The sequence below is a fragment of the Gavialis gangeticus genome, unplaced genomic scaffold (genome assembly GCF_001723915.1).
Source record: "Gavialis gangeticus isolate Ggan-Ray unplaced genomic scaffold, GavGan_comp1, whole genome shotgun sequence".
NCBI lineage: Eukaryota > Metazoa > Chordata > Crocodylia > Gavialidae > Gavialis > Gavialis gangeticus.
In genome coordinates, this window is record NW_017729032.1 from 96452705 (window position 1) to 96479005 (window position 26301).

The 26301-nt window shown below is 40.5% G+C and overlaps 1 protein-coding gene across 1 annotated transcript in view; it reads right to left on the reverse strand.

The window, feature by feature from the left end:
• TBC1D4 (TBC1 domain family member 4) overlaps positions 1-26301 on the reverse strand; it is a 168284-nt gene that overhangs the window by 22264 nt on the left and 119719 nt on the right. The window contains exons 10-16 of the mRNA XM_019524493.1: positions 25091-25317; positions 11720-11880; positions 9096-9305; positions 7737-7739; positions 4313-4471; positions 2653-2811; positions 1054-1298 (exon numbers count right to left, since the gene is read on the reverse strand). Of these exons, the coding sequence (XP_019380038.1) occupies positions 1054-1298; positions 2653-2811; positions 4313-4471; positions 7737-7739; positions 9096-9305; positions 11720-11880; positions 25091-25317 (1164 nt within the window). The remainder of the gene's footprint in view (positions 1-1053; positions 1299-2652; positions 2812-4312; positions 4472-7736; positions 7740-9095; positions 9306-11719; positions 11881-25090; positions 25318-26301) is intronic.

Below are 26301 nucleotides of genomic sequence, written 5' to 3' on the forward strand. Positions count from 1 at the left end.
GGGGGGGGGGCAGGGAGGCACCAGGGTGTGCTGCATGGGACTGGCGGTGCTCAGTGCACCCCTCTGCTGGATAAAGAGGTGACGTGTGGGAATATGCTGGGGAGATGCCACCGCTTCGCCCCAGGACACACTCCATCCCCACCTGCCTATGAACCCCCTATGATGACCTTTCCAAGTACTCCTAATAGCGTTATAATATTTGCTAACCACAGAGCATTAATCACCATAAATCAACACAGAGTGATCCTGAAGTCAACAAATGAAGTTCAGATAAAATCCTAGAGAGAAGATTTTAGTAAGGGATTGTATGTAAATAGTTTGTTTCTTTTCAGTCTTTTTTGCAGCTCACTGACAGTTTATTAATGAGGCATTTTTCCTTTATTCTATTTTTCAAATACGTTTCACTTCTCTATTATAAAGAATTTGGATTACAGTGCTCTGTTATGGTTGCCAACCCCCAGTTGGCAACCCCTACCCTAGGAGACTAGAAGGCAGATTAAGCACATCAGAAGTTAACACTAATCAGGTGCTGTGGGAAACAGATCCGAGCGCTCTTCTTATTTTTTCCCCCCTTTCTATTCATATTTCTTCAGCAAGTTTTTCCATGGTTTTCCACCCCCCACCCCCCAAACTCCTTTCACCACATATAGAAGGCAGGAGGAAACATGGGTGAGGGAAATCAGGAGGGGAAAAGAAAAGAAAGGAGCATTGAAGAAAAGACCAGCGAGGAAAGAAATCAAAACAAAACAGGTTTCCAAAAGCAAAATTTTAGGTGTTTGGATAGGAAAAGTTCAAGGGAAGTTACGTGCTAGTGCATACATTTGCAAAGGAGAAATACAGACACCTTAGAGATTAGACTATGACTGTATGCCACATGCTTCAGGCAGGGAGTTTGACTAGATGGCCAAAAGTTAGGTCTCTCTTCCCCACTGTGGCAACATCCCATCCTAACAAGCTGCAACTTTTACAAGGTACTAGAGCACAAGGACAGCCTCTAAGAAATTTCACTGCCGTTTCAAGTGTGGTTTACTTTAGGAGAAAGGGTTAACTTACCTGTAGTGACATCATGTCTGGCCTGTACTGTTTACGGAAGCCCAGGTCATACATGAGGAACTTCAGCATTTCAAAGGCTTGCTCTTCACTCATGTGCAGAAGCAGTACTCCAGCCACAAAGCTGATACCCTGGCAATAACCTACTTCCTTGTCCAGCAAAGAATAAGCTTTCAGAAGATTAAAGAGTGACAGCTGTCCTGCTCCCAACTGGGCAGAAAAGTAAGGATGTGTGGGGAACGTCCTTCCTGTTGTAAAAAAAAAAAAAAGAGGTATTTATGGTCAACCTGCTTTTTAATTCTGAGTTCTTGTACGAGTACAGGGACCCATCAGACCCATATTCTCTCTATATGTAGGCTGTGAAAGTTTTTTTTCCCCACCTCTTATCAAGCCTTCCAGGAACATATTCTTGAAAATGGATTTAAAAATTGTGAAATGGGTTTGGATAATTGATTAGACTTTCTGACCAGGGCAACATCAAAAAGTTGTACCGAATAAAACTGAGCATTTAAAAAGCACTCTTTGCTGTTGTTTCCAAGCACTGTAAAACTGTTTGTTAAATACCTTCTTATCCCTCCCCAGTACCTGCCCTCCCCATGTACTCTCTCACCTTTTTGTACTGGGAAGTTTAAAAGCTCATTTATTTTTCCAAAAAGTTATGCCATAGATGCTCTAGGGGCTTGGGTTGAGATAAGGGATCCTGTTCTGCAACCCCATCCATTACAGTGTTCAGCAACAGAGCCCAGCTCTTTAGCTTAACTTGTAAACAGACTTATTCATCCACCGTGGAGGCTCCCAGCCATTTATCTAGGGCTTTTGTCTTAGTGGAACATCTCGCTTACAACAACATTTAATATTTCTATTTTACCAATGCCCTAGGTCTTCAAATCAAGATCAGGACTTGTTGTGACAAATGCTTTATAACGCGCATAGAAAAAACATTAAAACTGCACTGTTCTCTGGGAAAAGCTAAGACAACTAACATGTACATGTGGCGAGGAGGATAGGGACAGAGTATGATCCTATGTCATGAAATTTGTATAGCAAAGAATACTTTTGGGGGTTTCCTTTTTTTTTTTTTAACCCAAAGAAAAGTTCTTCACTCTCCTCCCCTTTTGTTTACTTTTTCCTTGTCATTTCTCTCCAATTACTCTCTCATCATTAAGTCAACTCTTTCTTCTTTTCCTATAGGCCTGTTCCTGTTCTCATCACTTTTTAGGTGCAATCATAGCCTTACTGAAATCAATGGGAGTTTTGCCATGGACTTGACATTGGAAGAATCATTAAAGAATTTAAATCTTTCAAGTTTGTAACTCACTCTCGCCCCATTCCAGCCCATTTCCCTATCTTGCTGCAGTGAATTTTCAAGGTGACAAACAATCGTAAATTTGCTTTTTCAGAACCCTGTTGCACATACAGCAATAGAAGTTCAGAACACACTGTCGATACCAACACAGAATGTATGTTCATAGACAGTAGCATCTGTTTCTGTGCCAACACTAGAAACCACCACCAAAATTTGGGTCAAAATAAACATGTTTCCACCTCTCAGCAAAGACATGAAACATCCTTTAGAATATTTTTCAGCCACACCAAGCATACCTAAATCTACAAGAATAGCATGCTGCTGAGCAGTCAGTTGTTTCAGGAGCTCTTTGTAGGAGATGTCTGGAGGTTGTTGTTTGCTTGGGAGTCTGTGTCTTACACGGTGCTGTACAGCTAGGAATTGCCAGATTTCTCCTCGGCGGCTCTTTGGTACACCTTAAAGAAAAAAAATAAGTAGGCTTTGAGCAGGTGTATATTCTTTGCTAGCAGACAGGCTACTGACTTCTGTTTTGTAAAATGTTAGAATGCACTGCCCTATATTAATATCACATAAAATACAGACTGCACTAAATCCATTCTGAGGACTGACATGGAATAGCATAAGATGTATGCCAGCACCCAGGACAGTGGTACACTTAGGAAATGCATCAAGCATGCCACCGTGGAAGTACCAAAGTGTAATGCACAAAAAAATAAAAAAACAAACCACTGAAATACAAGGAGGTATCTCCATGCAGTATGTCTAACAACAAAATTACCAATATACACATTTTCTGGAGATATGGGGCTAATGTATTAAATCTTGAGGTACCACGTTCATTAAGGAAAGATTTCCAAAAGTACTTTTTGAAAATCCCATTTTAAGTTGTAAGATGTTTCTTATTGACCTTCCACAAAAATATCCCTTTACAGCTGAATTTTTTAAAAAGCATTAAGAACTAGTAGTGTGATAACATTTGCTAACCACAGAGTATTATTCACCATAATCAACAGAGTGATCCTGAAGTCAACAAATGAAGTTCAGATAAAATCCGAGAGCGGAGACTTTAGTAAGGGCTTGTATATAAATAGTTTGTTTCTTTTCAGTCTTTTTTGCAGCTCACTGACAGTTTATTAATGAGGCATTTTTCCTTTATTCTATTTTTCAAATACATTTCACTTCTCTATTATAAAGAATTTGGGTTATAGTAATAACTTTTTAGTTCTCGAGCAACTAAACTGATGGTGTGGAATTCCACACCAAATTCAAGACTATTATGTGAAGGAGGAAACAATGAGGTGGGACTCATCTGTACCCACACTAATAGAGTGGCCCTGAGTTCCTCACAATTAAGGCACAGAGTGAGGGAATCTGCTACTGACTTCAAAGTAACAAATCCAGTGAGTTTGCTCAAGCTATCAAGGCAACAATTAAGTCCAGATATCTTGGATTCAGTTCCCACAGACGTCTTAACTAGAGGGTTATGCTGCTACAAAGTGGTGGTTTATCAGGGGGTTTTCCTTAAAAGCAAATTTTCCTCAAAGCAAAGAATGAACTACTCAAGTCAAGCCTTAGCATGCAATCCTTAACAGAGCACTGTAGTCCTCTGCCCCCACTGCCTAGTGATTTGTTATAGGAGGTTTAAGTTTGTTGCAGTCTGAGTCAAACACCTGGGTTCTTCAGTCTGAAGAGGTGAGGCTCAAGCTTTGAACCAAGGACCTCTTACATAAAGCTCCCCTAAAGCTGAATGAGTCAGAGACATCACCTCACACGAGTACGACTATTCATTCTTCTACAGCATGAACTCAGCTTCTTGTAAAAAGTAATGAATTTTCTTACTGCAAAAATCCTTTTTTTGGTTTTAAATTGAGGGGGGGGTTGGGTGCTTTTTTGTTTGGATAAAGACAAATGGACAATTCCCAAAATGTTCCAGTTAAAGAAATCACACATACATACCTTCTTTAAGAGTGGCATGAATATCTTCCATATCGCATCTGATTTTGGCTCTGCAGTTTAGTAACTTTTTATCCCAGATATTTACGACATCTTTCTGACAAGTACCAACTTCTTCATAGTCCAGTTTTACTTTCCTTGATTGGAGTTCATCTCTGCTTGCTGGAACACAATGTGGAAAAAGAGCATGAGAGAGACTAGATCATATCAGACACCACTGATCATAACGCAGCTAAAGGTCCATCTGAAGAGATGGCTTTTGTTACTCCATAATGTGCCTTGCATTAATGGATAAACTGTATGAAACTAGTCTTACCTGTACTGTTATGTTATGCTATTATGGGCCAATTTGATTTGTGCTGCAAAACAGTGTAGGAAAGTTCAGATAGATAAGGGGAAAAAAAAAAAGCTGGGGAAGGGGACAGGGGGGCAGCTCTTCACTTTCTTTCCTCCCAACTGCATCTGAGCTCCAGAGATGTTTAGCTGCATTAGTTTGAAGTCGGACAAAGTAGTGCAGGGTGACACCAAAGATGAAGTAGGTTTTTCCCTATACTGTAAAAGCTTTTCTTTTTCTGAAACAGCTAGTCCCTGAAGTGCCACCCTGCCTTACCTTCTGCCTAAACTTTGGAAAGCTTTTCAGAGTGAAATGAATATTTTGCAACATATGGCATTCTGGTAATACTCAAACTTACATTAATGGAATGAGGTATCATCTGTTAGTATTTCAAAGGCATTTTCCCCAAGTCTGCTGATGATAGAGGGGTTTTTATTAGATCTCTTCTATGGCTAAACATTCATAGCTCAGAAACAAAACATTTAATGTACTTCATCAGCCAATATGCCACACACAGGATAAAAATTAGTATATTTACTCAAATACAAGATGAGATTCCTCCCTAGCCCCCCTCTAGTTAGTATAGTATGGGGAGGGTCCCCCTATACTATTATATATTCATATAAGGAAACCTTGCTAATTACATTGGCTATCATTAAACTGCTGCCAAAAGCTGCATGTGCTCAGTAACAGAAACCAACTATAAAAGTTGATTAAATTCAGCCAACAGTAAGAGCAGGGCTATAACACACATAGCCCCACCACAAAAGTGGGTTAGTTCAGCCCATCTGAATACGATATTGTACTGCCCATTGCACTCAGTCCCCCTCAGCATCATTTTTCCCCAAGTCATGATGAGCCATTGCAATGCATACATTTCAACTTCTTCACTTATACAGCTATGCTGTGCCTTTCTTTCCCATTTCCAATGGTCCACGTTTCTTCGCCATCCCTAAAACGCCTGGCAAACAGCACAAAACAGCAAACATCCAGACAGTTCACCCAGAACCCGGTTGCCCCCGCTCTCATCTGATCTCATAGGATTAGCGTGGACCTGCCTTCCATTGGACCAGGTTGCCCTGTGCCTCATCTGCATATACATTTTTGGAGGATCCCAGGATTTGAGACAAGAACACCCGGTTTAAGTCATGAGTGGGAGCCGATTAGTACGTGGATCCTTGGGGTGGGGACACGACAAGGTATCTGGAGTACACACACAAACTTTGATCATGCTTTGACTGGGGTACATACTGTGTGATTTCAAAGAACCTGGAACAGATCTTTAAGCCTCATGTTTACCACAAGCGATGTTATGTGGTTCCCTCAGAAATCTTACATCTCCATTTGCTACAAACAGGGATTCTGCTTTTCTCCGATAAAAAAACTCCAATTTTTCCCTATTAAAAACGTAACCCAAAATCCACGTTTTTCCATGATTAAAAGGAAACACTACTAATATATATGTATAACAGTGTTTCCTTTTAAAATTGTGGAAAAATGTGGATTTGGGCTTACCTTTGTCAATCCAAAAATTGGGGGGAAGGGATGTTAATCCAGAGAAAAAGCAGGATCTGTGCTTATGCAGTGCTCAGGTACTTGCCAAATTAAACAAAGTGACAAACTGAAGCTGGAAACAGCAAGGCCACTATCCACACAAAGCCAAATCAGATCTTGAACTTGCCACCACACCCTGCTCTGGAAATAACCACTGCCTGATGCTTCAAATGAAAAACAAGGAAAACTTAGTAAGCATTCGTTTGACAGATCATCTACTTAAGCCCCCATCCTCCAAACACTTAACACTATTCTAGAGCCTGGAACTGGTTGCCCAAGTAGCCAAAGACACATAAAATTATTGTAAAAGAAAGCAAAAATTAGTCAAAACAAAAAGATTATTTGTTATTCACAGGAAAGACTGTTTGAAAAATTTAAGATGCAAGAACATGACAGGGGTACTGTAGAAAGGCACTGAGCTTCATTCTTGCATTTGTATTCAGATTAGTAGGTACTACCACTCCACAACCAGTCCCTCTGAAACCAAAAGAAACCACAAGCATAACCACCTAGCTGGAATAAGGGCAACAAAAGAAAATCAGATTAATTACAAAATGTAGTTATATGCTACCATAGGATGTTATGCTACTGTGTAATGAGAGCAGCCTTTACACCTTCAATATTTAAAAATTCAAAGAATTCTTTTGTTGCTTTTCAATTCTTACCTTCTGCAAAACAAATAACTATTAGCATTTAAGTCTCCTCGACAGCACAAGGAACAGAGAGAGAGATTCTGTTAATATTTTATCATCAATTCAACTAAGATGAACTGTTTAGTAGATAAGTACCGAGAGCCTTTTCATAAATGGGGAAAAATTTCAAATCTTAAGAACAAGGCAATAAATCCATTAAAAAAAAACATCTGATGAATGCACAGCTAAAGAATCTGGCTGCCAATAGAAATTTATGTCTGTCCTGTAATTACGTTTATAATTCCAGAAGACTGCAGGCTGGAGGGTCAATTGCCACCTTAAAAAATGGGCCAAGCTTAATGCATGCCAGCTTTACAGGTGCTATCAACACAACACTAATCTCAACCAATGAACAATAAACAAAACATGGATGTTGGCAAGATCTCTAGAAAAAGATATTCTTCTTTAGGTCAAGTTATCCCATCTCTTGCAACGTTAAACACTGTCTAAGCTTCTCTATTAAAAAAATCCGCATGTTGATTTTGTAATATTCAAGCTCCCTACACTTACAGCAGGGCGTTCTTTAGTGAAAACTTCACAAGCCTGAGAACTACTGAATTAAACATTAGACTCCCATTAAATACATTCAAATTACTCTAGTCTCTCGTTTCCTCTTTACCGGACCAAAAATGAGCATTTAGGATTAAACATTAACTAAAAGAGAGGAGTGCTAACTCTATGATTTTTGTAGTCTGTACACTACTTCTCTCAGCCATTTTATTCTCAGGTCTTTGAGAGGTCAGATAGGATTTAACTGCATGCAATGCCTCCATATTGGATTTCAGCTTGCATCCTGGCCCAGAAGTTCAAAGAATATGAAGGAGCAACTAGTCACTGTAGCAGAAACCTTCTCTCTTCCCCAAATGTAGACTGGCAGCTTGCAAAAATAGCCAAGAATAAAAGATTTTACTGGTCAGTCATCCTCCAGCAACTAGGTTAGTGGATATTCCCCTATACAGCCTAACAAGCCACCATGGTTTCTCAGCTGATACTTATCTGTAGGAGGGGCTAAGCTGGAAAGGCAACCTGTTCTGTGCCCAGGGTATGTCTAAAGTTCCTGTTACAATATTCCTCTCACTCACTCCCTTACTACACCCCGATTAATATACACTGCACTAAAGAAGTAGAGAAAGACTTTTACAAATGAGGATAAAGGAAGTCTATAATAAAAGAAGAATGCAAAATAATACTAGGTTCCAGAAAGATTGAATACTGCAACAGGACAAGACTAGAAGCCACAAATAGTAACTTCTTAAAACAAAAGCAAGAACATTTAGCATTTTAAATGGCTGAGATGAATCGGATATATTGTTACCTCTAGAAGTTTTATACGTATATATCTGGATGTTGACTCCTACCTTTTGATTAGCAGCTTTATAAGAAAAAAGGTCACAACTACCATCAAAAGGATAATAAAATGATTAAAAATGAGTTAGCTACAAAACAATGACCACAAATTATGGCCCAGGTTTTCCATGAAGTCCTAAACACTCACATGATGATAAAAAATGGAAGCATCTAAAATATTAATACTTGTGAAAATGTAGGTCTTAACTATTTCCCAGGTGGGAAATGGAAGGCTGCATACAATACAAGGAGCATTTTGTCTGAAATACTAGGTATTTTGGAGGCCTAACACTTCTTTGGACAGTGTATCATCAAAAGATTTTCCACTATGGCACAAGTCATTATGCTATGGTAATTAAACATGGAAAGAAGGGTCCATGTTTTAAGCAGCAGAGAGAATCTGCATTAATACAACAGGGGAATAAATCCCATACAGAATACTGACATCCCTGAAGGTAGCTGTTCAGGAGATATACTGTTGTATAGTATAACAGTGACAATAAACCACTATGAGAAATAGATCTCTCATTCTTACTACAAAAAGGAACCTTAATACAAAAAACTAACTAAATGCAAGTAGTTTCAGAAGAGGAGGAAAGGAAGCCTGATGTGCTTATCTGCAATGTTACACTTCTGTATCATCTCATGAAGGAAGTCTAAACATTTTCAAGAATTCGAACTTATAGGTCTGCCAATTTTAGTCATAAAAAAATGGAATGATATTTCAAATCACTGCCTGCAACATGGCACATTGTTTTATATACACAGTAGCACTGGCTCAGACTTTAGATGAGGGCAATAACTACTTGTTATTTTGATCTCTGAAAACTAGCCCCACCACCTCTTTGAGGGGTCTAACCTTCCAGCTTCTGGTTTTCTTTTTCCATTCGAAGCAACAGGATTTGCTGATGGATGGCTTTTCTCCACAGACTCTGCAGCTCTTCTGAATTTTTCCTCTCTCCAGCCTTATCTGGGATATCCTCATTTTGCAGCACAGGAGCAAGAGGATCCTCTTCCAAGGGTGGAGCAAGAGGAGACAGTGGTAACAATTCATTCCCCTCACGGCCATCTGAAAAAGTCATACAGTTATTACTGGAAATTCAAAGATTATAGTTGACATGCTACATACAGTAAACACTGCTATTTTTATTCTCACCTTCAACAAAAGGCACTAGTTTTAAAGCATGACTAGCATTTTTAATATCATCTTCACTGTTCGAACCAAAGTCTCAAGACACTCCCTCCTTCACAAAATTCACATGAAGAGGCCCATTAACAATGACACTACTTATTCAGTATTGTGCTTGAAAACTTACAAGAGTCAAAAAGCTTAACAACTGAAATTTACCTTGGGTTACATGGAAATATGCACACTTCTCTCTGCTAACATGCAGTACAAGCAAGATCTATCAAGAGTACCTTTGTAGCAAATCCATGGTTGTGAAGAGTGCAACTAGAGCTATAATGACGTGTCAAAAAATTCTTTCAAAGAAATTTCTAAATATGTATCGATGCATTTAATAGAAGAGTACATGAGAGCTGCCAATTACTGGGTCAGACCATAGGTACATGTTGCCTAGTATCCTGGGTCACACAGTGGCAGAGTGGATACTGAAAGGGAGAGGGAACAGATGACAACCAGGGTTTCTTCCACTGTTCCTCTTTCACTTTAAACTTCCAGCATTTAAGGTCCAGGAAGTTGATTCAAAAGCTGTACCCTCAACTCCCATGCTCAATAGCTATTGCTCTCCCTTTCCTCCAAGAATGCATCTAATCCCTTTTTGAATCTGGCAAAATTGTTAGCTTCCACAAAATATGGTGGCAATGGAGTTCCACTCTAAGTACACGTTGTGTGAAAAACTTCCTTTTGATAGTCTTTAAACTACCTATTAGTCATTGCGACCCCCTAGTTTGTGTATTCCGAGACAGGTATTTTGTAAACCAGGGTGGGTGCGCAATTATTTTGGCTGGAAAGCCACTTAATGAGTTCTGGTGAGCTTTCAAGGGCAGCATTGATAGTCCCACCCTCTGGTCATCTTGGGACCAGACATCCGACCCCTAAGCCCTGACCTTTGCCACTAGAAGGCCCTCCCCTTGCCCCAGAAGTACTCCTTTGGGGGGTACCTTTGGGGGGTCCTTTTGAAACTGGGGGGGAAAAACCCACACTTAAAAAAAACCAACAAAACCCCAAACATCTACTACAACATTTTATTTAAAAAAAAGTGTCCTGATTTATGTGCGTTTGCATAGTGCATCTAGAGGCAATTTCATAATACCTCAGAATACACTCTTCCTCTTGTATATTGTGCGTGTAGAGGGTAAGGGGGTGTGTGGTGCAGTGTGGGTGGCATGTTAGCGTGCCAGGAGCCATGGGAAGTCCCACACCACCAGACTGGGCTCGCTCTGTACCTACACGTGGTGCTCCTGACACTAGCCAGGAGTGGCACATGGAGGCATGATACCAGAGTCCTGAGAGCCCCACAGAGCAGGGCGATTGCTGGTGGTCCTCCACCACCCCTCCCTCCCTGAGTTTCCATTCTCGGATGGAGGGAGGGCTGGGGAAAACCCGTTGGTGGGGGTGCCAGGTGGGCCTTGCTGTTGCTGGTTCCTGCCGCCAGCTCCTCCTGCTGCTGGCGCCTTGTCAGCTTTTAGACAGGCAGCCACCAGCAGGTAATAAAATTTTCCAAGTTTTAGAGGAGCCCTGTGGGTCAGATAGAATGGCCTGGTGGGCTGGATCTGGCCCACGGGCTGCATTTTGCCTGCCCTTGTTGTGAACCCTTATGTCCCTTCTTACACATCTCTTTTCTAAACTGAATAGGCCTAGCCTCTTAGTCTCTCCTCTTACAGAAGCTGCTTCATACCACTCATCATCCTTGTTGTCCTTCTCTAGTTCTGCTGTACCCTTTGAGGTATACTGTGCCTGTTTCTGGTCAGCATTCAAGGTGTGGACAAACCATGGATTTATAAGGGGGCATAAGGATACGTTGTTTTGTTTACAATTCCCTTTTTAAGTTATCCCTAACATTGTTTGTCTTTTTTGACGGCTGCTGATTACCGAGCTGAGTAGTTACAACCATAAGCAACAGAATGTTTACAGTACAGAAAATTGTCAAAAATGTTAACTTATTTTCTGTAAGCTACCTTATACATTATGCAAACAGGCTGTAACAAAATCTGCAGACTGAGAAAGAGTACTTTTTTTTTTGCTGATTAAATCCTCCCCCCACAAAAAACCCAACCCCCCCCACAACCCACCAGCTATTGCAGTTCACCTTCAACAAACAACAGCAACAAAATGCAAATAGCTCGCTTCCTCTGACAAACTGTCCAAAACAATAAGGATATTCGAGATTTATCTTGACAAGACATTTTTACAACCAATGTTTGGCATGCACATTGTTGCATTAAACCGTCCTTTGTACAACCTGGCCCAGTAACATGCAATAGTGTATATTTAGTTAGTTCTCTTTAAAGAGCACAGACCTGGGTGTTGCATCTTGGCAGGAGATTTGTTCATTGGTGAGGCTACCCGCAGGAAGATCCGCTGCCGCCAGGAGATGCGGCGGGGGGTGAGAGTGACCCCGGCGGCATTTAGAGAGTCATTGCTGCACACAGATGAAGTCCTTTTCCTTCCCTCCCCTTCACTGGAAGGAAAAAGAAAAACAAAGGGCCACAGATAGTGTCAGCTTGAGAACAAGTGGATGCAGGTTTGTTTAATATACAATAGAAGCCATCAGGGCAGTTTCTGAGTTAGTATTATGGAGGCAGAGCAGGTTATGATCTACAGGCATAAAACTGCAAAAAAAAAAAAATTGTATTGTGACAGACAACACTGAAAAATTCATTTCATACAGCAGTCCTGAGCGAGGATTAGTACGAGGCATATGATGCTCAGCCAGAAGCTCAGAATTCAAGCTAAACTTTTCAAAGTGTTCTTTTGAAAAGCTAAGAGACAGTTAAGTACAAGAAAATAAATGAACATTTATCCTTCAAAAGAATGCAATTTGCTTTCCTTTCAGCCATACAGTTTTCCCCCCCAAGTGTGATTTGATGCAACACATCCAGAGGAAGATATTGCCCAAACAAAATCTAGAACCCCATTTAAGGCATTATGGCAAATGGAATCATGAGCTCAAAAGATGGAGGACTGAAGGGTAGGTGGGTCAGAAGCCTCTTGCTATGCTGCCATCCTCCCTTCCAAGCTGCAGGATAATTGCTGATGGAAAGAGAGGACAAAGAAGTGTGCCATGTGCACAGCCCTACACAAAAAGGGAGCAGCCTGTGTGCTCTCTACCAGCACCAACAGCTGGAGGAACAGACCCTTGACAAGCAAGAGAAGGGACACATCCTATCACAGTGACCTAGTGATCTTAAGGACTAATCTAGTAACAGGCCACAATGGTGTGGCTGGTTGGCAGATCGTGCTGCTACAGGAAGGGGCTGCAAAAAATGAGGAAACAAATGCAGACAGACTTATTGCATCTTTCTACTCTAGTACTTAAGCATCTAGTACTGGCTACTGCTAAAGAACAAAGATTTCAAAAGGCCTGAAGCCATTTACGAGCCTATGTCCTGTTGACTTCCAATAAGTATAACTTCTATCCCAAGCATTGGGAGAAGTTGCTGGCCTAATCCATTATAACAGCAAATGGCAAACATCCAACATATTCTTAAATAATCTTTGGACAACTCTTTTGCATCTGATTTGTACCTACTGACCTCATTTGGGACATATAAGCGGCTTGCAGACACCTACAGTTTAACTTCCCAAAGACATATGTACATGCCAAACAGTTCTCAATCAACCCTGTTTAGGAAGAGGATTGCTTGGACAAAGCACTCAGAGAAATAGATAAAAACAGAAGCTGTCATCTCCAACAGACTGATACATTTTGTACCCAGAATGAGACTACTATTCTGAGAGGGGCTCCAGGAACAGGTGCAGCAGTGAAAGAAATGGCAAAACAGACCATTCATTTAGATAAGGATTTTGTATTTAACATCAAATTAATACATTAAAAGAAGGTGTCAAACATATGGCCTCTAGGCCATAACTAGCCCATGGAAGTCATCCAGCCCACCGGACTGCTTGATGGCTGGACTTGGACAACAAGGCTCATTGCTGCTCCTACCAGAGTCCCTGCAGCATCAATGTTAATCCTCACAGCTGCTGTTTTCGGCATGGCTTTCAGCCATTTCAAGCTGCTTGCATCCCTACTCCTTCCCACCACCCCCATTATCCAACCTGGCAAGCAAGAGGGGAAAAAGGGAGGAGGGTACACAAGTGACACCAGTGTTTTAGAGCCGTGCTAAAACAGTGCCTCTGGCAACCGTAGGGATTGCTGCCACCACTTGTGGGCCATTCAGCCCATGGGAAAGCACTGTCATCTGCAGGCAGGCTGTGGGACACCCAACTCAAAGGCTCACTTCACAAACACAGCAGCCCCCTATTGGAAAGGGATTCCAGTCATCTTCCATTGGTTGGGAGAGGATGACTTCCAGGAGTGGGGGACAAATTTTCTGGCAAGCGTGCCAAAAATTAAACCTACACCCTTCAAGTGCCACTACGATCTCCTTCTCCTGTCCAAACTGTTGCTTTAACTTTCTACCCCCTGCTCTCTGACACTGTGCTGTCTGCTCCTTCCCCAGTCTGCTGTGTTCCACACAGAGGTGGCCCATGCCACTTGTGGTATGCATATTTCATGTAGTCCAGAAAAGGAGCAGTCAACATACTATGGGGGTGGAGGATGGTGATGCAGCACTTTCACAATACCTACCATAATACAGAGGATAGTTGTTTAAAATCAAATCACATCCTCATAAGCCTTTCTTTCTATAATACTTTACTTATGGTGCAGTCCATGGGAAAACAGCCATTCAAAGCCTCCATAGCTAGGCAAGCTTAGGAAGGCATTGGTCACTAATATCCCAAAGCAGCAAGGCAGTATCACAGGTAGCTATAAATGTACACTCACCTGTGAAACGAGGTTTTTGGAGAGATGACAAGTGTGAAATGCAGACAACTGCACCCATTACATGCATTGTCAAGACTCTGCAGAAGGTCAGATGCGACTCCTCCCCCCACCGCCCCCCAGTACTTGCAGTAATTATATGGCCTATTTCTAGTTTAGTATTTCTATAGTCTCATCCTCCAGAAAAAGCAGCAGGAAGCAGAAGCTGGAGGCGTAAGGGGAGGCCCAGAGGCTTTGGCAACAGCAGTAGGTAGTGGCTGGGAGTTGGGGAGTAGTGCCTGGACCAGGAACTCAGGGGACAGATGTGGCCTCTGGGCTTCCAGTTGGAGAGCCCTGAATTAGAACATTATAATTGGCTAATTGAATGCAGCATCTCTGAAATCTTACTGGTTAAAAAAGGAGAAAGCATGCAAAGTAGCTAAATTGAATCAAGTTAAAAACTTCATTTATTTAGCTATGTTGCCTCAGGCACTGAATGCTGAACAAGTCAGAAATATTCACTTATGTCAGAGGCCCTTCTGGTTTTTATTTTGTAAATCAAATTTTTCCAAGGAGACATCAGGTGGTGCTGCATCAAGATGAAGAGGCCAAATTATATCAAAGTACTCAATCCGTCTTGCTTTCTTTCTGCAGAGTCTACAGATTCAGAGATTTATTACCAGTTAGGCAACTCCTGCATCCAATGTTGAATACTGAACAAAAAGATCTACTGTGAAAAATAGTATTGGCCTTCATAGTATTTTTGCTACTATTGCTACAATACTGAAAAGTGCTGTTTGCATCCCTATTTGCCTTACACATGTTCCACATACGAGTCCAAAGGGAATAATACCTTTATTAGATATGGGAAAACTACAGCAAGAAAGGGAGGGATGGAGGGAAAGATAAGGTTACATGTTATTTTAGATTACAAGAAAAAGACCAGTGACATGCAACTGCAGAAAATACTAATATTTTTTAAGTTCTGTGCATCTCATGAGAGGCAATGCAGTAATTCAGGGCAGGCTTTAGAACCCGAGTCTACTTATTCATAGTTTCCAACCCTACTAACTATGAAGGGACCTCAGCAGATCATCGAGTCTGACCCCCTGCCATGGCAGGAAAAAGAGTACTGAGGTCAAATGACCCCAGCAAGGTGTTTATCCAGCATCCTCTTAAAAACCCCCAGGGTAGGAGCCAGCACCACTTTGCTTGGAAATTGGTTCTAGATCCTAGCCACCCTGACTGTGAAGTAGCGCCTCCTGATATCTAGCCTAAATCTACCCTCTGCCAGCTTGTGACCGTTATTCCTGGTCACTCCTGGTAGTGCTTGGGGGAACAGGAACTCCCCCAATGCCTGCTGGTCCCCTCTGACTAGTTTGTAACAAGGCCACTAGATTTCCCCCCAGCCTTCTCTTGTGGAGGCTGAACAGGTTCAGGTCCCTTAGCCTCTCCTCATGGGGCCTGCTGCCCCCGATTACGCGAGTGGCCCTCTCCTGGACCCTCTCCACGTTGTCCACATCCCTCTTGAACTGCAAAATTATTAATTTGTTTGCACCCATAGCAGTTCCTAAGTGTAGCCTCATCTACTCCTTAAGCCTTTGAATTGGTCACAAATTAAAAGACAGGAATTTGTGGGCGATATCTTTTTGGCCAACTGTATAGCTGGGAGGGACAGACAAGCCTTTGGATGCCAAAGTGATACCCACAGGCTTTTGTCTGTGTCCCTCCCAGCTATTCAGATCTTCCAATTAAAGGTATCACTCGAAATCCTTACCTCTCATTTTTCCCTTCAACCATCTTGGCTATATTGTCACTCCTACGCTACCACAAGATTAGATCATTACAGTGCTAACAAATATAAAAACCTCTCAGAACGAGATGCATACCCTCTTCTCTTGTTTTCACAACACAAACATTCTGCTACAGTAATCACTCCCATAAATTTAGAGGAACAGATGGTTGTACATTTTAGTCCATGAAAGGTGCTGTATACATTTAAATTCCAATGTGCTGGGTCACATGGGCTAAACTTTGTGTTGGCAACACACAGCTACTATTATGCACTTACCAGTCAGTACACACCCTTGGACACCAAACAATTTTGGAGGTCGGATTGGGATTACTTTCCAAAATTCCCCTGTTATTTTAAGCAAACATCGCTGCTTACTTCCTCTTCCAAAAAAACAGTCAACTAGTGCAGGAGCAGCTAATGTGAAACTTCTGCAATTAGCTTGGAGAGTATGTACGGAAGGATACAAGAGGCTGTTTATATTAACAGAATTTTTTCCTGCAAGTCCTTCATTAAAACAACCCCATCGTGCTTACTTTCATTTCAGAGAAGGAGCCCTTTGCCCATCTCAATTAACTTTCTAGTAGAATTTATAATTTGAAAGATACATAGGATAATGTCACAGAGTAACAGGGACAAAAAAAGTGAACTACATCCCACATGAGTAGCAAGGTTGTTTACGCAACTAAAGTGATCAGTGTCTGGCCTCATTTGTTTAAGTTGAGTGGAGAAATGGATGGAGCAGCTCTACCATGCATTCCCACCCAGCACCTCCACAGCCATGTGTGAAACAGCAGCATCCAGCCCACTGTGCAACTTTGGTTATTTCTAATCTACTCTCAGTTACTCTAGTGAAATTTCAGAATAACTATGTTCAGTTTCACTTCATATTTGCACTAGCTCTCCCTTTGGTACCTAGATTAGATGGGTACCTGCCTAAGATCAGAAAGACCAGCCACACCAGGGGCCTTCCTTCTAAACACCATTACCTCCCAGTCCCTCAGGGTGGGAGAGGTGCCCAGGCACGGGTAGAAATGCTAAATCACAGCACACCAGAGAATAGGGCTGTCTTCATGCCATAGACAAGCCATCACCACTGAGCACCACTTATTTACTGATTACTGGAGAAGTAGCTTTTATTCACTTTTCCTCTTCTGTAAAATCCCTAGGTTTCACAGGGTTGAGAACCAACCCTCCCCTCACATTTCTTGAGAGGAATATTTCTCAGCACAGGAAAGCCCCACGGCATCCTCAACAGCATACAGATTAAATCATTTGTACAGCCAGGAAACTCTCCCCTATGTTCAGCTGGTAAACCCCTCAGTGCAGCAAAACAGTAGTTGCACTTAGTTTTTAATTGTATAGTTGTTCTACTTGATTCAAGTTGAAAATGCAAGAACAAAATTTCTTTCGAGGGAATACTAAACGGTTGCTCTTAGTTATTGAATTACAAGCTATAACAGAGAAATCCTCTCTATCCTATCCCTTGCACATTAGTTTGTGGATGCATCATGAACACATGCATCAACTAGGGAGGGGGACAGGAAAATCAACTGTATACCATAATGTTATAAATAACCCATCCATACTGAGATAACTCAGGGCACTACATAAGCAAAGAAAGCAGAACATCTTTCAGGCACCACAAATAGATAATACCTGACAGAATAAACAGCCAAAGAAGGGGGAAAGGGGTACAGCTGAACAGTACAGTAACTAGCCAAATACCAGCTAGGATTTTAATGTGATATTGAACAAGTGACCAGCATGCATTTGGGATTCATTTTTATTAACAATTTTTTAATACCAACTTAAAAGCCCTAAAGGAGGTTTCTAAAAACACAACTGAATTAAAGATAAAAACCAAAACACAAATACAGTTGGAACTCTTTGTGCCTCAAAAAACCAGAGTCACACAGCTTCAAACAAAAGTTTTAGATTTTGCTTCAACTATCCTCTGGATCTAGCAAGCAAAGCAAGCCTTCTGGCAAATGCAAAGTATGTTGATATGCCATTTAACTGTAGCCTGCTATAACAACTTTCCATAAAGTATGCTTTTAAGCTCTGATTAATCCTGACTGCTTTGCATCCCTCTTCTCACAGTTCACTGCTAAGTTTTATTTATGTACTTCTAAATGAGAATAATTGTTCCCAAAGCCTCTGAACCACCACCCCTTAACCTTGAAACCATTTGAGCTAACTAGCATATATGTAATCAAAAACAAAATTAGGAAAAGAATGGAATGCTTCAGACATTTCTGTTTGCAAATTAACCCTTAAACACCCAGGACATAAGGCAACAGCAAGAAGTAGTTACCCCAATAGTCAACTAGCTGAACGATCAATATTCTATTTCCTCACTTGAATAAACTAAAATTAGTAGACTGAAGTACACTCGCATGTATTTTCATTTCGGAGTCACTACATGCTATGAAGAACATGGAGCTTCTTAAGGAACCCACTGAACGCTTTGCAGAAACCAAGCAGTATGTTACACTCAAGCAGTTCTTCACTTAGCCAAAACTCTTACTTTCAAAATATATCTTTAAACATGTGCCCTCTAAGAGACAGTTATTCCAAGATGGAAAGTCACTGAATTATGATACTTATCTGAATTATTTTGTAGTTAAATCCCCTCATGCCGACTGACCCAGAAAGGCTCTTTATTGTTGCTGCTCATGCCATGTTTTGCTTTTTTTTTTTCAATTTGCTTTCACTTCAACTTCTCCTTTTCTTTGATGCAACTACTTAAATAGCAATAGGGCAAATGTAGAACCTACTTTGTAGTTGGAAAAATTCAACAACAAAAATCCCCAAATCCAGTATGAATAAATCACTCAGTATTTCAATTCCTGTAGCTTCAACTGGCATAAGACTACTCATAAGCCTAAGAAATAAGAATTCCTCCCCTAAGGGAAAAGAGAAAAAAGTTAAATTCCCATCAGTTTGAATTTTTGTTGGTTGTATTTGCTGTCATTTATCTTTATTCTGAAAGATAATTTTTCTACTACTAGTTTGCTCCAAGAATGCCCCTAAACTGCTTTGCTTTCTTTTGCTGCTAAAAAGACAGTTATCGTAAGCAATCAAGTATTGCAAAGCTTTGGAAAGCTTACCAAATAGGATTTAAATTAGAGTAACTGGTCAAAAATGCACAGAAGGTATGAAGAGATGCTGCAAAAAGGGGTAGAATTGGAACGTCAGTTCTAAAACTGAAACATTTCCCCCCTACCCCTTTCCCTTTTTTGTAAAATCCTTGTAATCACATATCTTATTTAAGAGAAAAGAAACCATGCAGACTTTGTAGTCGTCAGGAACAACTTACACCAAGCCAGATTTCCAAGAATAAAGGAAACAAAAACTAGAGAAACCTGATTTTGCTTCCACATTTCAAAGAGGGTATTTTAAATGGTCTCCTTTTCCACATACATGCTTTAGCAGTTAAGCATGTAAAAAGGGCTTTCCTTAAAAACAAACAAAAATCTTTATTAATGGATTCTACTTATCAAGTAACAGATTTGACACCTAAAGATAAATCCAATCCTGTAAAAAGAAAAGGTATTTATCTTCTATAAACAGCGGTCCCTTAACCCAAGTCTATGTCCACAGGAGCCTTGTATTCTTTTCCTATCAGTCTCACAGTTATTTTCTATTTCCATGGATGTTAAGCTTTTGTTGGTTTACAAATGCCTATTTTACCCTACATTTGCCTTTAAGCATATAGGAATTTGATTGCAGGGTTTAAATTCCTTCTCTACCAGTTTTCAAAAGGTGATGAATACTATCAATTTACACTAGCTAGTCAACAAGAAGGTCATTATTACTCAGGACTTGACTTCATAAAATCAAGTTCATTAAAGGATGTTACTACAAGGCAAACTCCAAACGACCCAACTCAAGCTTCAATACTGTATTTCCAATTGCATAGAGCTTTTCTGTTCAAAGCAATGACCACACACTATTGTTTTTGGGTTAAAAGAAATCTAACAACTAGAACAAAAAGGAGGTGTACACACAACCTTTCATATTCATTCTCTCTCTGGTACCAAAAAAAGAGATGCATAATATAAGCATGGCTGTTTTTTACTCAGCTTGCCCAATATTTATTTATACAAATCCATCTAAATACTACAGACCAGAAAGGCCTTTCAAAAGCAGGGTTTCAAAAGAAAGAGGATGGAGCTAGACTGTTCTCAGTGGTGGCAGATGACAGAACAAGGAGCAACGGTATCAAGTTACATCAAGAGAAACTTCAGTTAGATATTAGGAAGGATTTCTCTCGCTAGGAGGGTAACAAAACACTGGAACAGGTTACCCAGAGAGGTGGTGGGACCTCCATCCTTGGAAATTTTCAAAACCCAACTTGGCAAAGTCCAAGCTGGGTTGATCTAGCTGAGGATAAGGCCTGCTTTGAGCAGGGGGTTGGACTAGATGACCTCCAGAGGTCCTTTCCGACCCTAACTTTTTCTGATATTCTATAGTACATTCCCAGCCATTCCAGTTTAAATTCGGATTCCTATGTTAAGCCATTCAAGACTAAGTATGATCCGAAAGGAAAAAGAAAATCAAACCACAAGAAAAAAGAATGAGCTTATATTTTTCCAGCAGCATGGTAAGGTGCCATATTTACTTAAATCTAAGATGCCTCTCCCCAGCATGAGGAAAAAAGCTTCTTATTTAATAAGCTTTCATTTTGTGTAAATGTATTGTCCATCATTAAGCTGCTGCCAAAAGCAATGTGCTCTGTAATGGAAACCAACTATGACATTGATGACATGCAGCCAATATCGAGTATAACTGTAAAACACATGCCCGATATTGGGCAAACATACCGATGAGAACCTACCCCAAGAATAAATTAGTGCAGCCCACCTGAATAAGATATATGGCGATGCCCATTGCATTCAACTTTCAAATCATGGGGAGCCACTACAACGCACACAATTTCAACTTCCACTTCACTCCCACAGCTGAGCTGTGCCTCTCTTTCTTATTTCCAATGAGTCCTCTTTCTTCACCGGTCATAAATGTCTGGCAAACGCCACCATATGGGGCCCCAAACAGTTCACCACGAATCCCTCTGTTTCCCCCTCTCTGATCCTGTTGCATATTAGTGTAGCTACACCCTCCATGAGGTAGAGGCAGAGGCAGACCAGGTTGCTCTGGCTTCATCTATGTATACATTTTTGAGTATCCCAGGACTCATGACAGACACCTGGGTCCAGTTATCAGTGGCAAACCTCCACTAATTTGATTCTGTACCTGGAAAAGTATAATAATGTATATTTTTCCAGATCCAGAATCTAATTATTGGGGGATCATTTTATAATCCAGGTACTCCTATTCAAGTAAAATGTGGTACTTTCAATAACCTTTGCAACATGAAGTCAGGGGTAGGGAGTGTGTGGGGGGGGGAACCACATAGCCGATAAAGAGACCATCATTTACAGTGTTCCTTAAGTCTCTCCAGAGTACATGATCCGAATGTCTGATTGATTATTAATAGGTATTTTCATCACTTTAAAAAGAGTAAACCCCATAAAACCTTTCACAAATACATCAGTCATCAGTATTAAAAGACCAGGATTACAATGAAGAGAAAGTGAAATGTTTCTATAGAAATCAAAATATTTGTTCTGAAGCAACATCAATACAAAATTTAAGATGTTACTTTAATACCGAAAAAGTTAAAATCTTATTACTTTTAAGAATAGCTGAAGACCCTGCACTGCAATGCACAATATCCATATACATTTTATTCTTGAATTCAGTGCGTTCTCAGAACACTGGGGAAGGGCCAAATTTTCATCTGACGAGCTAATTTAAATCTGGAATAACTCCAGTGAAGAAAATGGAATTATTAGAATCTTGCTGCATCTCAACAAGGAACAAAAATGAACAAAACCCAAACTTCTACACAGAATAATACATTACTGTCAGAAGAAGTCACACAGCCTTTTCCCCAACCTCCAGCATAAGGCAGGGTAGAGTAACATAACTCTGCTGGAGCATGTAATGGACGTGCCCGGCACTGCATCAGATGCAGGTGTATAAGTGGCAGAGGGTGCGTCAGCACTGAGAAAATGGCAGATGGTGTGCTTTGAAATAAAAACACTGTTGATGCGCTTTAGTTCAAAGTGCATCATCATTCACAGCACTGACACGTGCTGTGCCACTTATACACCTGCATCTGATGCAGCACCAGGCACTTAAGCAGCATGACTTGCTAATTAAAAAGCGCTTTGTGCTGCATCAGCAGCATGTGTAAAAATGCCCAAAAGTGCCACCCTGCCCTGCCTTACTTTAGGCTAACAAAGCTAGCTAACATCTTGAGCCTAAAAGAAGTATAAATCAGAATTCAGACTTTAAAATGACCTTGCATTTCTGTCAAAAAGTTTTTAAACTTTTTCAGCTTTGGAGGAAACATGGGTTTTGGGGAGGTTTCTCAAAATTAAAAAAAAGGTAGATAGAAAATAAGATGGCAGGCCAAGACCCATCATCTAATAAAAGGCACAACTGCCAAACCAACATGCTACCAAGGTAGTCTACTTTTAAAAGGGGTTGCCAGTAGAGCTCCTAGAAACCTGTCGTCACAGAGGAGTTACTTTTAGTCTTCTCTCATGGTTCTCTCCTCAGTTTCAAGCTTAAAAAAAAGAAATCATGCCAACACATGCCGCCTGCATTCAGCACAGAAATGTTAGTTGGTGAAAAGCTCATTCACCACTCCCCCCTGCCCCACCCCTCCTTCCACAGTGCAGCATCATGTACCAGAGTTATAGATCAGTGCAATAGCTGGGCAGCTTTTTTACAGCCACACACCATCAAGTTTACTACACAAACTAACAGACATGTCTTTAGACTTTTGATGAGCATGTCAACAGGATGCTTTGTTCACCAATTCGAAACAAGTGTTGAGAAAGCTTGTTAGAAAAGCATCACTGCAAAGAGCAGTGCAAACACACACATTATGATGTGTGGGTCACATTTCACTGAGACCTTTATGTTCCCAAAGTTGAAAAACACTATTGCAGGCAGACGACACTGCTCTCACCTCTTGGAGAGGTCATTTTCTGACTGCTGGAGCAGCTTTCCTGAACCCTGGTAAAAGCTTTTCAGGAAAGAAGGGGCAGAGAAAGAAGAAGGGAGACTGGAAGATGCAGATTCACTCTCACAGCGAGAGCGCCGAGTTACAGCAGTAAGACTGTACAGGCAATAAGAGAAAAATATAGTTACAGTATAAAAATAGGTTGGATTTAACAATTAAAAATACCCAAGTTATAGATACTGGACAAGATGCAGGCTTGACTTCTACTTACTGTACCCCCAAATGGTCAGAGTTTATCACGTGTAAAGAAGGGGGGAGGTGCTAATAAAATTAGATTAGCAAATTACAACAGCTTTAAAGAAAATACAGGAATGAAGTTTAGCTGCAGGCACCCAAGAATAACTATTTAGCTTTATCTTAGCTGCCATTTTCAGTGGGCTTCAGTGGTTCACATTGGTTATCAGTACCGGCTTGCTATACAACAGACTAGAGTGAGGATGAAACAAGGAAAAGCAACCATGCGATGAGGAGGAAGTTGAAGAAGCACTTCAGAGATTTCCAAATTAAAATTCCAACTCTTCCTGAAAATAAATTACTGGAGAAGTCACCAATTAAAAAAGAAGGCGCGAGAGAGAGATGCACACAACACTAATCTCTAAAATGTCTGAGTAAATTAAAACAATCTTGCACATTAAGGAATACATACCAAACCAAAAAAAAGTTAAACACCTCTGTACTCAAAGAAAAAGAAAAGAAAACATATTAGAATAGTCTCAAGTTGCTCTGGTCTAATATTTCTAGTTAAAGCTGGGGGGCGGGGGGAAGGGGAAGAGGGGAGAAATCAGTCTAAGATAAAATTGTCATGAAGCTGTTTCGACTGGGAATGTGCTGATAATGGAACTTTAAAGTCAGACTTCTTGCAGATTATTACAAAGAAATGAAGTCAGCAAGTACCAACAACTAAAGGTTTCTTGTGTGCATACCACATTGTGGTCACTGAAAAAAACCACACACTGAAGTTTCTCTCTAAAGCAGAAGGAATAATATTACGGCATATGCATTTCAAGGCAGTTTTTCTTTTGTCCTTGATGTCAAACAGAATAGACTTGTTAACCTTTGTGAGAGAGTTTGTTGTGGGGTTAATATTTATTACATACACTGAATAGAAGCAGAGTGCCAAAAATGTATCCAATATGATTTCTACACATGTGGCTTCCAACTTAAAGGGGTGTTACACAGTTTGGGGGGAAAAAAAAGTGTTACCATATAAAAGAATCAGACTGCCCGAGCTGGCTCTACAGTAAACAAGAAGTGCTGTGGATTTTGTATGCTCAAAGCCTGGAGGTAGAAATAAGGCAGGGGTGAGTAGCACAATACAGAGAAACCTGGGAAAGAACTGAAGTGACCCCCTTCTGATCAAATGAAGGTATCAGCCATAGCTCCCAAGGGAGTAAGAATTGAAACCCTAATAGCAAAGGGAGAGAGAGACTTTTGGGGAAAAGTAGAAATATTACAAAATTTGCATATCGCTATCCTTCAGGAAAATATTTCTGAGGAATCCCACAGCATGGAAATATTGAATTCCTACAACTACTTTGTTAGCTATAGCTGACAAAGTGAGCAAGTGATACTGGAAGCTTCCTGAGACTTTCAACACTAAAGGCTCCCTGTAGTGCTACAACCCAAGCAGCTCAACTGATGGGAATGTTTTTGCTTCTACAAGGCTGCAGTTCAGAACACAGCTAAGAGATTAATTCATTTGTACAAGGAACTAGCCAAGTGATTAGAAGTGGTGCGATTCCCATGTTCACTCCACCTCTGCACAGGCCTCTCCGGTTAGTTAGTTGTTTGTATATTCACTGTTGCACAGCTACAAATTCTTTAGCTCTGGGAAGCTCACCATCATCAAGTTAAAGAAGAAAAAAATGCATGTAAAATACCGTAGAGTTAGCCTATAAGAATACTACCTGCTGTGGCTTAGGTATAGGCTTGTATTTTTCATTTCATTCTATTCCACTTTATCAAGAGGACACTAAAAATACATGCACACACGAGCACTCAAAACTTACCCACTGGGCTCGGTAGAATTCTGTCTCAGAAGAGGGGACTTAACGCTCTGGGATCTTCCATCCTGGAAAGCAATCCGCCTCTTGGCACTGGATGGTGGGTGGCTGAACGTGTGTGCACGCCTTCTGAACTGGGGAGAATCCAAGTCCTCCTCGGGAAATGGCTGCCAGCCTGAAGACACCGGGGAAGCTGGAGGAGTGGCAGGAGGTGAATCACCAGGAGAACAGTCCTGAAAGAAAAATCCGTTGGGAATGGAGGCCTTCCCCTTCGCATGCCGTGACAACTGAACAGACTCTACAGTCCATCAAGAGAATGAAAAGAGAGATTGAAGCCTCTCCCCTTTCTGGTCATGGCCTATTGTATGCTAATTATCAGCTGTGCCACCAGTGCCAGCAATTTTTTTCCAATGTCTTCAAAATAGCAGCATCCTTTTTAAAAAGGAAGAAAAAGTATAATGGGTATACTCAAAGCACTCAAAACTAACAGGGTACTCATCTTTGGAGCGCACACTGAATAGACATCTTGCTCTTTCAGTAAAATAAGTAAGCTTGGGAAAAATATTATAAGTGAAACTGCTTTTCAATAGTTTTCTCAACACAACACGAACATATTTCCTGTACTGTCAAAGCGATATCCTGGAAAAGGAGCCTAATATTACACAGTCAGATTACAAAGTGTAACAGGAAAAAAAAATCAAATCATGAAAGCTGTTGCGTATTCTTGGCTCCAGGGAAAAAAGTTGTCATCCAATCAAATATTGTGTGAGGCGAGGTAAGTGGGAAGGCACTAAAAACAGGAAATAAAATAAAATTGAACAAAACTCATTTTATGCAGAGGGTACCTCTTAAAAGGACAGCCACCAAGTATTTAAGACCCAAATTTCTAACTGAATTAATCAAGGTTTTTGTTTTTTTTTACCTGTAAAAAGTAAGACTTCTCTCAATTTAAGTTCTTTGCTTTTGCAATTATTTTATAGGACTTACTTCATCTGAGTGGCCAAGAGAGAGAAGCAGATTAGAAATTGTTTAGTTGGATTATAAAACAAATAGCAAGCATAAACAATACGAAGTAAAGATAAAGTTTCAACTTTAAAAAGGTGCTTTCAAAAACTGAAATAATTTCTGTGGTAGATGAGCTTCCTTGGAATTTTTCTTCTTAAATGCACTGTTCTTCCAAAAAAAAAAAAAAAAAAAAAAAAAAAATTAAAAAAAAA